General features: G+C 44.7%; 1 protein-coding gene across 1 annotated transcript in view; it reads left to right on the forward strand.

Moving 5' to 3' along the window:
• Positions 1 to 5,805: 5,805 nt before the first annotated feature.
• APCDD1 (APC down-regulated 1) overlaps positions 5,806 to 14,472 on the forward strand; it is a gene marked incomplete at its 5' end in the record, with an annotated part of 26,236 nt that continues 17,569 nt past the window's right edge. The window contains 2 exons of the mRNA XM_080920118.1: positions 5,806 to 5,919; positions 7,905 to 7,960. Of these exons, the coding sequence (XP_080776244.1) occupies positions 5,806 to 5,919; positions 7,905 to 7,960 (170 nt within the window). The remainder of the gene's footprint in view (positions 5,920 to 7,904; positions 7,961 to 14,472) is intronic.

Below are 14,472 nucleotides of genomic sequence, written 5' to 3' on the forward strand. Positions count from 1 at the left end.
TAATCCACTTATCTAATGCTTAGCTATGTGCAGGCACCTGGTCAAATATAATATGAGAGCTTGGTCAGAGTACATGCCCAAAATCACACAGCCAAATTACCTGGCTCCTTAGCATTTGGAATGTTCTGGATCTCCATGGGTTGTGGTTATTGTGGTTGCTACCTACAGTACTAGAAATGTGACTCATAGAGTTGCATATGCAAAGCAATGCTTGACCATTGAGCAATGTCCTTGGTCTAGCCATATGTGATGTGGTTGCAGAGAGTTAGAGTTCACATCTAGGTATATCATAACACCTTCTAGCAGGCCTGGTGAGTGTCAGTTTTCTTGTGTCTTCCTGTGGCTTTCGTGGTGTCTTTTCAGTGGCTTGGAATACTACTGCCTTATTAAGACTCTGTACTGATCATCTAAGCTTGCCATGTCTCATGTACCCAACTGACAGCCCACAGTGTGAAGGGTCTGTGAAGAAACCAAAAAAGAAAAAAAAAAAAAAAAAAAACAAAAACAAACAAACAAACATAAAAAACCCCACCTAATATCAAGTCTTTCTATCCTCAAAAAACCAAAAGCTCTAGACTGAGCAGATCCGGCTCATAGATAAACAGACAATCATTTTACAAGAATGTCAATTTTAGGAATCACAGAGTTACAAATCTCCCAACAATGGACATTGTGGCATGACCCCAAGGGTTCAAGGTCCAAGTCTTGCCATGAGTCACACCAAACATCTGGTGACAGACAGATGGTGAATGGCAGGCTAAGCTGCATCACTCTCACGTGTACATGATTTTGGGTGCACTTGGTCCTGTGCAGCTGGCCAGCATTCCTGGGATGTGTACACCATAAATAAACTGCAGAGTCGGAGTGGTCCCCTCTAAATCCCTTCATAAATTCCCTTCAGAAACCCCCAGAATCCAAAATGCAATGTGACATGTAATTGATTAAGGTCAGAGTCTGTGCAATTCAGAGTTACATCTAATCTGTTTTATTATTTTAAATCAAGTTTGATCTAGGAAGTGAGTTTCAAATGTACAACTCTTAGGAGAATCCTTTCTAAGGATACCCTGGGCTGAGAAGACCGTAGCCAAGACAGTAATTTCCAATCTTCCCTGCTTCTAGTCTTTAGGAATCCATTCAAGTCACAGACCTGGCTCAGACACCCAGCATGTTGTGAGAGGATCAGTTCCTGGTGACATCTTCCAGCTTCTAGGCAGAGAGGATTGCAAAGTGGTTTCAAATGTGTCTATTACTAAGCATGTTTTGGAAGGTATGCTTTCCGTTGCTTTGCACTTAAATATATCAATTTCTTCATGAACAGAGAATCCTTGGAACATCTAGTGGCTCACATGATAGCACATTGCTAATTTGACTTCTATAGGATTATTTTTGCATTAGAAAACTAAACAGTAGCAAAGGGAGTCTCACTTGCTGAGCAACAGTGACGTAGGACTTAATCTTACTGTTTCATGGTTCTTGAGGGTTGTGACACATACTGTGTATGCATATTAGTTACTTTCTTATTGCTGTGATAAAACACTATGACCAATATAACGTCTAGACAGAATGGTTTATTTAATGCTTACAGTTGCAGAGGGTTGGAGTCCATGTTGGCAGAGTAGAGGTAGATGGTAGGTGACTGGAGCAGTTGAGAGCTCACATCTCAAACCACAAACAGGAAGTGAAACACAAACTGGAAATGGTTTGAGCATTTTGAAGCCTCAAATCTTGTCCTCAGTAGCATATTTCCTCCAAAAGAGCTTTATTGTCTAATTCTCCTCATATAGCTACCAACTATGCACCAAGCATTCAAATGCCAGACATTTTTGCAGGATATTTCCTTCAGACAACTACTGAAAATCAAGCCAAATTGATCCCTGGATGCTATGAGCTGTATCATACCCACTTCAGCATTGACCGCTGCTCAGAATCCACAGCAGACAGAACATGTTTACAAAAATAGACTGTTTGGCAAATGTGTTGTGAACAGCACAGATCTTGGGAATTTGGAGAGTGCTATGTGGCTAAGAACATAGTAGCTCTTTGCACGCACTCCTCTCCATCAATAGACTCAAAGAATTTGAAGGGGGGAGGGTACATTCTACCATGCTTGCTGATCCTACTTAGAGAATCCTGTTTGGCTACCTGCTTCAGGGCCCCTCCCATCATTGCCAAGACCTGAACCACCTGGCTCTCACTTATTGCTCTGAGGATCCTAGAGTCAACAATTGCCCTTTCATCTCTTTGGCTCTTCCCAACTCTGTTCCTCTGGGCACAGAGCCCAACATAGTCATTCCAGGACAGATTTATACTGTGCTTTTTTAAATCATTCTTCTCCAGAAGCTGGTATACTGGCAGCAAAGGTTAAAAGCTACCCTGTACCTAGAGCGTAATGCAACTGCAATGCCAGTTACTTGGGAAGATGAGGTCAGAGGATCATTTGACTCTAGGAGTTCAAGGCCAGCTTGGGAAACATGTTGAACAGAGTCATGGTCTAAAGGAGAAAGGAGGGCAAGAGAAAGGAGAAGGAAGAGCAGATGAAGAAGGAAAAGGCAAAGAAAGGAGGAGAAAAGGAAGAAAAATGGGAGGAGGAAGAGAGGGAAGGGGTGGAGGATGCAGAGAATGAGCTTCGTTATTGGGGGTGGATCCAAAGTAGGTAGTAGGTAGGAGTCCATTGGGACATTTCTGGGTATAATCATGTTGAGATGGCCCAGCACTTAGATCTAGGAGAGTGCATGGGGAAAATGCAACTGACAAAACAAATTTCAAACTGCTGACATCATGCAAATTTTGTTTATGCCACATCAGTAAGACCAGCTAGGAAAACAAAAGTTGAAAGAACTGGAGTGTCGGGGATGATGCCAAGTTACAAGCCTTTTGGTTTTACTAGCCTTTTGGTTTTACTCTTTTTGTTTTATCATCTAAATAACACAACCAAATTATGATTAATTATGTAAATTACCTAATTTTCTGCCGATAGATGATGAATGACCCGCCCCCATTGTTTGGCTCATTGGAAGCACACCACCCTGAAGTCCTTCCTACATTGTCAGCTCATTTCAAATAGTCCCCAACAGACTCAAAGATATCACAAGATTAAAAGATGTAGAATGATTAAATACATCATAAGTGTTCCTGGTGACAGGCCCAATGTTCTGCTTGATCAGGCAAGTGAACTATTTGTGTCATTTCCAGCTGTCCAACATCGCAGAAGAAATAAGTTCAAGGTTTAAGATGAAAAACTGATTGATCCTTGGGAAACAACCATATTTCTAAAGTCATTGTTCTCTAGGCAATGGTTGACTACTCAAGTCTAGCAACCGAGGTCATCAATGGCCAGGGACAAAGTCCAGCCCAAAAAAAAACTGAACAGAGCAGGAATGACAAAATACAGCTCGATCTCCTGGGGCGCCATTTCAGAGACTTTCTTCGCCACACACGGAGATTCTTTCATCTTCAAGATTTGCAAACAGTGGCATAGATAATTCTCTTAAGATCCCTGTGCACAAGGCTGCTGCTGAGCGTTATGATCCTGTATTAATGACGCAAAGATAACAACAGGAATGAACACATCCAAGGCATCTCATGAAAACACTCATACACAGCCCAGGGAGAAGAACCTGGAAGAGTGGGAACTGTTCAGTGCTAAGGTCCTGCTAGTTTTAAAAGTCTAATGCCCAAGGAGTTGAATTATTGCATTGTTCAAAGGGGCAGAAAAACCCTCTTGGGAAATCAAGCATGTAGCTGAAGTGTTTTATTAGGAAAAGCACCAGCCGGAGTTGAGTCAAGAAATGTTTTTCACTCCATCTGGTCTCGTGTCTGCTCTTTATCCCGATTTGAGGAGGAGGTGACCTGATGGTCATCTTTGGGGTCTGGTAATCTCCCCCCACCCCCGTGAAAGAAGAGGAAGCCCAGGCAAGACTTTTGTAGAGGAAGGGGTTTCCAGGTAAGTCAACTACAGGACTGCCCAGTACAGGAGAACTGAAAGAGAGGAGGAAGCTGTCTTGCCCTGGGATAGAAAGTTCAATATGAACTTGAACAGACCACAGACCACAAATTAAAGCAGCTTCATAGTGGTTATTCATTCTGGGAGAGAAAATGTCTCCGAAGGAGCCATGCAAGTTTCTATGAACTTTTCCCGGTTTCAACAAGCCTAACACAAAAAGGGTGGCAAGGAGAAAGGACTCCTGCCCTCTAAACCCTGCCCTGGACAAGTAGGGGCCAGCTACAAGGCTTTGGTGTTTCCTAGGCATAGACTGGTAGTATTTACAGAGAACACCGTGTTTTCCAGGGAGCCCAGAGCTGCAGCAGGTTTCCGGAACTCAACACCCTCCAACCTCCTCTTCCTCTCTGTTTCATAAGTCCTCATGCAAGAACACAACCAGCCCATTTATTTTTAAAGCCGCTTAACTAAGATCCCACTAAAAACCTAAGTCTCAAAGACCCTCATACTCCCTTGATAATGACTTCTACACGTGCAGTGGAGAGGGCTGTACAAGTTTGGGGCTGAGAGCAGGAATGGCATAGAAGGTGACGGTAGCACAAGCAGCAACTGCCTGGCCCAAGGGTCTCAGTTTTCAAGAGTGAGCAGTCGCGGAGCAGAAGAGAAAAGGGGGTGAAGACGTGGAGATGTGCCCAGGCAGACGGGAAAGGCGGCGGGCCTTTGAGGGAGAAGGGGGAGAAGATCTGGAGCCCTGGAGGAAGTGGGAGAGGAGTGGGAGGAGATAGCAAGGAGGAGGAGGAGAGGCGCGGAGGTCTCTAGCTGGAGGGCTAGGGGAGCTGGAGAAGGGGCGGGACTCAAGGCGTGGCCGCGCTGACACCCCGCCCCTTCCAGGCCCCGCCTCCGAGCCGCCTGTGGAGCTCTGCAAATATGAAGAGGCTCAGCGGCAGCGGCAGCAGCGGCCACTATACCTCCGAGCTGTGCGAGCCGCGGCCGGGGCGGGCCTCGGGATTGGGGCTGGGAGCCAAGGGGCCGGGGCGGGACGAGGAGAGGCTGGGCTGCGGTTCGGAGTCCCGCGCGGACAGGGGCCCGACGGCGCCGAGGGAGCGCGCGCCCCTCAGTCCCGCGCTGCGACCGCCGGGTATGGGGCGCGCCGCCGCCTGAGGCCGGGCCTGGCGGGCGCCCGCCGGGGGCTGCGGCCGAGGAGCCGAGCGCGCCCCGCACCGGAGTGACCCGCGAGCGCGCTCAGAGGGGACGGAGAAGGACTACAGCGAGGCCAAAAGGAGCCCGGAGATGTCCCGTGTGCGCCGCCTTCTGCTCGGATACTTGTTCCCAGCCCTCCTGTTGCACGGTGAGTTCGGGAATGGGTGAGTGAGTTGGGGCGTCCGGTCCTCTCATCTCCTGGCCGTCGGCGTCGGGAGTCGCGCCCGGTCGCCTGGGGCACAGTGCGCCCGTTTGCTCATTCTGGCCGGTGCGCGGAGCCCCTTCCCCCAGCGGCGCCCACAGTGGTTTTTGCTGCTGCAGTGTTCTTTCTGGAAGGATGCGAACTTCGCCCAGATACTTTTTAATCTCTCACATCCGTAGCTGCACAGCCGAGGGAAAACTTTTTATCCACTCTGAGGGCCTTACCAGCTGTAAACTGTCACAAAATCGCAGGCTTTGCGGTCCCCTTTCCACCGGTGTCAGAGCGCAGCAGGGGCTCTCAGAGAAAGCTGTGATGGTTTACAAGGGAGGACACGTCTCGTCTCGCGGGTGTTTGTCTGCCGTCTGAGGACCAGTGTTTGTAGTCTGCCTGCATCTTGGCTCTGCATTGAAGCTTAGCATGCCGCTGGGCTCTCTGGGCGCAAGGGGACTCTTGGTAGCGGATCATGGAAGCCAGACTGAAGGATGCCCAGATCCCTTACGCTAGTGTGGGATCGCATTTTCCTGTGCTACTGCTTGCGCTGGTTTTCCAGGTTGCAGAACCACAGACATCTGCTCTCGTAAGGGGCTCCAGAAATTGCACCGCGCAAAAATAAGACAATTGCATTGAAGAGGACAAAAGCATGTTTTATGACAGGTGGCTGCCGATAGTTGTGGTAGGCAGTGGTGTGGTCCTTCTGTTGTCAGTCAGACATCTGACGTTTCAACCGGATGGCTTCACTTCTCTCCTTCCTTAACATCCACCGAAACCATCTGAACCTGCAGCTGACCTATCGGGGTCAGTACTGTGAAACAGACCCTCACCCCACCCCACCCCACCCTGTGTCCCAGAGAATGAGAGGAAGGGAACGGAAGGCTTCTGGGGTGCTATTTTCTTTGTAGTCTTTGGGACAGCTTGGAAGTTCCCCCAGGCTTCGCGGAACCTGCCCGAGCAATTGATTGCCAAGGTGTCCACTGAGCCTCAGCCATCACAGCATCTTAAAAGTCAGAATGGAAGGCTTGCAGTTCCAGGGCAAAAGAGAGAGAATGTATAATTATAGGGTTGGGCTTCTAGGCCCATCTGCTTAGAATTACAGAGCAGTTTTAATCTTTGGCTGAAACATGAAACAAATCAGAGCCAATGAGCAGATCAAACAGCAGCTGCCACACACACAAGAAAAAAGAGAGGATGAAACAGGAAAAAGTGCCCCTCTTTGAAAAAAAAAAAAAAAAAAAACTGTTGTAATGTCTACTGGGGGCAGGGGCGATAGTAGTGCTGTCAAATAAAAGATTACTTAAAAGTTTCATGTCCATAGACTATTTTGCATGAAATCATTGCCAATTGGGCTTCAGGGACCATCTTTACGAATGTACCATGGCACCATCTGAGCCTTTTGCTGCCTCTTGAGAAACAGGGGCTGTTACGATATGCCTACTTACCAATCCAACTAACGCAGGAATAACTAGCAGATATCAAGAGCCCATCTGTACAAGTGTATTGTTTGGTCATTGTAGCCAGAAATCTCTCACACTGAAGTTAGGAGCCTATGATTACTCCATGGGTTCTGGAGAAGTCTCCCCACTGGTGCCAGGAGAAGAGGGAGTAGCTGCAAGAGACAGTCTGGGCTGTGAGTAGGAACAGGGCCAGAGAGCATGCATGCATGTAAGATAAAAAGGGAGGCTTGAAGAGCTTAATTGGACAACCTGAGTAAACTTTCACAGAGTGACACAACTTCACGTTGAGTTTGCAATGTTGCAATTATTAAAACAAAAGTCATCCAAAGATCGATCTACTCGGATCCAAGAGGGAGTTGTGGGGTCCAGTGCAAGAAGCAAACCCAAGAAGTAGTTATTCAAGTTTCAGATGCTCATGGTCTAAGAAAGGTTGGTTAGGATAGCAGAAAGCATCAGAAGGGACTGGAAATCCTTCCCTGCCACAGTTTTTATACGATTAAAGCATTTTAACAGAAAATGGGTACTATTCAACTTAACCCCAGAGAGTGGCTGATCGGCAGCCTCATTTAAGAGATAGGCGTTTTACAGGCTTCTAAAATATTCTGTGGCAAAAGCTAGAGCCTGCTGAATTGTTTCAATAGAAGACACAAATCCTAGAACAGATTAATGCTTTTTCCTCTCATGTATAGGCATTTGATTCCCTAACCATTTGATTACTTGTGATTGCAATTTTGTAGATAAACGTACAGTTCTAAATGTACATGTCTCAACTTGAATACATTCCAGACTGCCCATATAGATTTGTTGCATAGACAAGTAAGGTTAAAGAGGAAATCACAGAAGGCTTTCTGAAGGACCTGAAGGAGGATGCTGGTGGCAGTGCCACTATGTACGGAATCCAGTCTTTGCTCAGTTCTGTAGCCACTTTGATTTCAGTTTATTGGAAGTCCCAAATCACCCCCAACTCCTATCCGTGAGTAAGTAAGCTCTCACAGGACTTCAGGCTTTCTTGCTTTTATCCTAGTATACAACTGCGGCCATAGCTGGAGACCCAAGTTCAAAGTGTGATGCACAGGCATGTGCCTGTCATGTTGCTTTTCCTCCCCCTCAGATTCTGCAAACAACTGCACCTCTTAATCCAAATAAAGCCCCTCGAGTGTCGCAAAGGTACGCAGCTGGCAGCCACCCGTTATCACTGTTCTCTCTGCCTGAGACGGAGCTTACGCTCACATGTCAAGCCTGAACACTCATTCAGCTCTCCACACAGGCTAGAAGGAGGTGTGGAGAATATGGGGGTCTGCAGGGATCTTACAACCAGCACATTTCCAGAGTGGAACAGATGTTGGGGGAGAGTAGTTTTTCTTTTCAGAGAAGTGGAGACCTTTTCAGTTCTTCCCTTTGATTCCGCTTCATTCTATCAGACTTTAGGAGCTGAGGACATGGTTCAGTTGGTGAAGGGTTTGCCTTGCAAGCAACAGGGCCCGAATTGATCTCCAGAACCCACATAGGCATAGTTATAATCCCATTGCTAGTGCTAGTAAGGTGGAAGCAGACATCTCTAATCAGCCAGGGAAGAAGGCTGAATAGTGGGCCAGAGAGAGGGGAGAGGGAGGGAGGGAAGTTAATGGTATCTGAGGCTTGAGACCTGAGGTTGTTTTCTGGGTTCCACACATAGGAATACACTCATATGAGCCTACACACAGACAGACAGGCAAGCAGACAGATGGACAGACACACACACACACACACACACACACACACACAGTGGGGCAGAAGGGAGGAGGGGATAGACTTTTAAAAGCTGACAATTGCAGAATCAGTGCTTAACTAACTTGAAGAAAACATTGAAATGGAGCACATTAGAGAGCTTCAAAATGGCCATCGCCTTTGTAAGCAACAAAAACCATTTTCTTCCCCGTTCCTTTTCGCTTTTTGTCATTAAATGGGATCCTGGAGAGAATCATAATTTGTACACAGTAAAGAGCAAGGTCGTCAGACAGATGTTAAATGTTCTCTTGTTAAATAGATGGACTTGCATCATACGTGGCCAAGCAGTCCTTTGATCATGTGTGATGTGACCATGTAGCTGCATACTGTTTAGAGACACATGACAACTGATACAGTCAAAGGAAAACGTAAACCATGTCAGAGCAGGGATAGGAGCTGGCATCTGGGGGTGATGGGTAGAGGATCAGGGCACACACAGCAGGTGTGCCTGAGCTGAAGGGATCCCAGAGAAAACTTCAAAAAGACACCTGCCACCGTCTGCTAGGGCTGCATGCTACTGTGTCTTGATCGTATGGTGGCAAGCTATTGCTGGGTTCTCCCCAGCTTCGGAGTGACTTACTCTGGAAAATGGGATGGTCTTACCTACTTGTGAGAAAGGATCTTTATAAGGAATCCCTAAGTGTATTCCGTTCCGCAAGTGCTCTCCGATTTGATTCACCCAGCTAGCCATTGTTCAGAAATGTTGGTCTGCAGGTCCACTGCCAGCATGTGTCACTGATTCCTCAGTGCGGGACTGAGGAGGGAGCCTTCCATTTTCCTAAGAATTCCTGAAGAGTACCTAATTGTGATGAAGAAATTACTCTGACAACCTCAGATCCAGGAGGGTGGCTAACTGTAGGTCACTGTACTAATCTACCTTCAGGAATCCCACATGTATCTCTCTCTCTCTCTCTCTCTCTCTCTCTCTCTCTCTCTCTCTCTCTCACACACACACACACACACACCACTAATATCACACATAAACATGTACCATATACAGTATACATACATGCCCCCACATATACAATCATCATGCATATAAAACAACATGCATATTGCCCACACACAAATACCATTTATAGCACAAAGATCATATCATGCACAGGTACATAGACACACATCCCACATATGTATATATAGTATAGGTATCATAGGTGTTATATACCACAAACACCACACACACACACAAGCATGTATTAAAACAAATACCAAACGTGTATCATATTGATATACTACAGTGCATATATGTATGCTGTATGAACTTATATTACATATATGTGATATACACCACATAGACACAGAGGACTTGGCCATCTCAGTTCAGCACTCATATCCAGTTCAAAGGCCTTGGTAGATATTAAAATATGCCCACTAAAAGCAAACATAGCCAGAGTTTTAATATTTTTGCTTTATTATTTTTATAAGGGATAAATGTTTTCTGTATGAAGGTTTACAGACAGTATAAGCAATCCTGTTCATTTCTGTTTGCCACTGGACAGAAATTTGGAACTAAAGCCATGAGTGTGGTATGCACCAGGGCCCACATGGTTTAGCCCTTGTGCCATCTGCAGCATCGGAGCTCTTATTCCAGGACCTGGGAGCTATGCTGGGGCTTATCTCCCTGTATCCACTTCAAAGCATGCTTTACAGTAATGGCTGCTCACTTAATTGGGCAGGGCGATTTCATGGATAACTAATTACCTGTAGTTAAGCTAATCAGTCTCATTTTCTATATCAACGCTAGTGCTGACTTGAGATACCGTCCCCCTCTGGTTATTGAGGCACACACATTATGTAAAGTAGAGAAAGCTGCAGAATAAGTTGAGAAAAGAATCCTTCAGAACCCTCTGCTCAGAGAAAATATTGCTAATGTGTTAGTATTTTCATTTATTTACTTTTAAAAATTACGTTTTAAACATTAGAGTGTAGCTGTAGAGGCTGGCCTGACCAAAGTTTATTTCAGACCCATATGTACTTGAAAAGTATTGTTTTCCAGTGAATATTTATTGTGTTATCTGTAAAATGCCTTAGAAGAATTTCTTCCCAGTAGGTCTACATAGGCATGTAGAAACCAGGATCAGTAGATAATTCAGTTCTTAAAATATTATTGAGAAAAATCAAGGATTTAGCCCCATATAATTTTCATAAGTCAACAATGAACTTTGTATAGAAAGAACCCAACACACAATTGTTATTTAGATCTTTGAGTAAATGAATGTTGTCTCTCAGAAGGTGAGCAATCTCTGCCTCCCTCCCTTCTGTCTCTTCAGTGGTCTTCTTTTTTGTCTCAGTAGCCTGGCTTGCTCCTGAGAGCACCATGGGTCTAGGGAGGAGATGTGTGGGTGGCAGTGGACATCTCAGCTCCATTTCTTCCTGTGAAAGCTTTATTAAGTACTACCTTCCAAGGGTGCAGCCTGTGCTTCAGAGTGATGTAAGAGCTGGGCACTCCAACTTCCGTTATTTAGAGCACAAACTTCGGTGTAAGTCAACCTTGGGCTTCTTCTTATTCATGCAAATCTGGGTTTTATTTACTGTTGTTGAGTATTCCTACTGTCTGAGTAGCTGACTGCTGTATGTTGGTGGATAAGATCACAGTAAAATCTAGGATTCCTGGGTGCAGTAATTCACCTACATCTTTAGGGGCATGTCTATCCCTGTGCATGCAGTCCATACAGAACTCCAAGGTCTGTGTAACATTCAGAACATGGTAACCTATAAATGCTTAATTAATCTAACAGAACTTAATTTTTTTCAATAAGTAGATAATTTTCTTCCAGACTTTTACATTACTTCCTCTCTCACATTTATTCAAAAGAGCCCACCCCCCCCTTTTGCCAAAGTGATTTTATGTGGGTTCAGGACATGCTTGAGAGCATTTTTTGGAGAAGTCGTTTGATAACTTACTCAGAATTCCCCCGGAATAGGAACAGTGATGGGAGCTTCCCTGTCAATGTGTGCTGTGGCCAACTGTTCATAAATTTACTTCAGACTGTCCCTGTGCCTAAGTGATAATAGCAGTTGACCAAATGAGGCAATGTTTCTGAAAAGTGAATTGTCAAGTGTTGTGTGACCACAAAGTCCCCTGGGTTGACCAGAAGTCCTTGACCAGCACAACAAAGCTATGCCTTGAAAAAGAGGTGTAAGAATGTCAGCTTTCACTTCTCCCAAAAATAAAATTGGTACATCAAATAAGTTTTCAATTCCTAGACATCAAACAGATGTAACACTTAAAGGAAAACCATCCATATTTATTTTATCAGCAAAACAAGCAAACAAAAAACAGAGATGGTTTTATCCACCTGCAAAGAGAAAGAAGACAAAACTAACTTCTGTATTTAAGGGTTCATGTGTAGGAAGCTGTGAGGTGTTGTCAGATAGTGGAACCTTGAAAAGGTAAAGCCTAGAGAACTACAGAGTGAGTTTAAGGACAGCCAGGCAACTTAGTGAGACCCTGTAAAAAAAGAGCTGAGGATGGGGATGTAGCTCAGGAGTAAAGTGCTTGCTTAGCTTGTGTTGAGCTCTAGGCTTTCCCAGTCCTCACTACTGCTGCTCTTCCTCACAAACTGGGGCTCAGTGGGAAGTGATTAAATCACTGGAGACATTCCCCTTGGGAAGAATTACCAGATCTGAGGGAGCAAGTGGCTATAACAGGTCCCATCACAATGCCATCAAATATTCTGGGATCCGGTACAGTGTGAGGAGTCTCAGTCCCCAACAGAGCCAAGCAGAAGTCAATGCCATACTTTGTACTCAAAAATAAACTTAATTAAAAAAAAAAAATCTAGCCTTGGGTAGCTTCCTTTAACAACGGGAAATAAGTGAATACAATCATTAACACATAAATTCACTATCACATCTGTTGAGTTGTCTCCATCTGCTGGTCATGTGTTCCCTGGCGAAAATGACTGACTCACCAGGTCGGTAAGCTGTGTTCATGACCACAGGTTGGTGTCTGTCTCCTACTTTCCAATGATTTTAATAACGTATTTTATTTCTCTTGCCACCTGCTACGGACACAAGCATAACTTTCCTACCCTGTGTGACTCCATTCTTTTGGATGACCCATCGAGATACACTCCTGCCTCTATCTTTGAGGCCCGGCTGTATTCCCAGAGTCTTCCTTAGTTGTCTCTATCCATTTCTGATCCACACTGCCAAGTCAACAACATTAACTTAATTCATATTTGTACTCCATGCCTCTAAAATACACAAATAACTGATCAGTGTTTGTCAACAACTACCACATGCCTGGGGCTATAAGTTCTTCTCTGGAATCATTAATAGGTTGCTGGCTGCCAGCCCCAGCCTTCACTCTCTTCTTGTTCAGAATCATTAATAGGTTGCTGGCTGCCCGCTCCACTCTTTGCTCTCTTCTTCAGAATCATAAAATGCTGTATGCCAGTCCAAGCTGAATTCTGAGCACTTCGTTCTCCTCAGAGCTCAGAGGGAGGCCAGTGCTGGACCACCATTAGTTATTGTAACTGTTTGTTAGGAGAGGCTTTTGGAGATCGGCTTAAATGTGTTATTATTGAATAGCGTCTTAACAGTGCATGAAAGGCACTGTGCTAAATTAGACCCAGCCCAAGAGGAGTGGGCTCATTACACATAAGTGGGCTGAAGCTCAGAGAGGTTGAGTAATTTGTGTGAGCTCATCAGCTTCTAGAGTATTTCAGCAACCACAAGAAGCCCTCCCTCCCCTTCTTTCTCCTTTAAGACCTCTGTGGTGAGTGTTACTACAGATAGGGGTCACAGTCTCTTTGGTCTGTAAGTAGAGCAAGAAGAGTGGTGTGCTTTGCTACTGAACTAAAGTCCTGATTCATGGCATTGTCCTTGCCTATGGCAACTTGAGCACAGTTGCTCCTCATCTCTCCGAGCTGGTTTCCTGCCTGAGTATCTTGTACCCCTTATTTTGAGTTTAGTTAAAGTAGACTGGTTTTGAAAATCAAAAGAGTAAACCATTGAGTAAGCGCGGTGTTAGTTTGTTCTCAGTGGGGCAAATATTTATTGTGGGAAGATTTACTGAAATTCATGGCTTCTCATCCAGCATGTGTTGGTGGCTTGAACATGAGGATGCTCACAAAACCATGAAGCTGTGTTTATCCTTTGTGACCAAGACACATGAAGAGCAAACATTTGCCACCAAATGCCAGAAAAATTGCCAAATTTCCTTGAACAGATAAAAATGTCAGAGCCATCTGAGGTTGCTGTGAATGATTCATGGGCATTGTTGAAGCATGGTGTCATTGTTAGAGCCAAGTGTTTTGTTGCTCGTAAGAAAAAAAAAATGGTGCATCTCAGACACCACTGGAGTCTCGAGTAGAATAAAATCCCGTAGGCAGAAAATCCAGTTTTAAACTCAGGCAGCCCAGCTTGGGTGACTTCAGCCTTATTCCTTGTACTCCTGGCTTTTAATGCCCAGGAGTTTACAAGAAAACATTCATAGAATGCAAAGCGGTTTGCACATCAAGATCTAGAACATCAATTTGGTTGTCCCCGAGATATTGGCATCTTCATTGAATGCCTAGAGTCACATTTCAAATAGAATCCCCTTTTGTTCTCTCATGCCTTAGGTCTTTAATTAAAGTCTATTTGAAGTTAGCCACATTATAATTGATTATATTATTGATCCACCAGATAGTGAGTTGTATTACATTTGTTCTTTGATTGCCTAACAAGGGATGGGGCTTGTTTATTGTCATTAGGATAATTATAGCGGTTGGGGTTGGTAGAGGTAATGTGAATGGCACTTTTGTCCCCTGTATTAGTTTACAACCAAATAAAAGATCAATGTAGATGTCAGACAAGTAGGTATTAAATGATCAGAGTTATGTTAAATGTTCCACGAAAAGATCAATGTAGATGTCAGACAAGTAGGTATTAAATGATCAGAGTTATGTTAAATGTTCCACGAG

The sequence above is a fragment of the Micromys minutus genome (assembly GCF_963924665.1).
Source record: "Micromys minutus genome assembly, chromosome: 8".
NCBI classification, from domain to species: domain Eukaryota; kingdom Metazoa; phylum Chordata; class Mammalia; order Rodentia; family Muridae; genus Micromys; species Micromys minutus.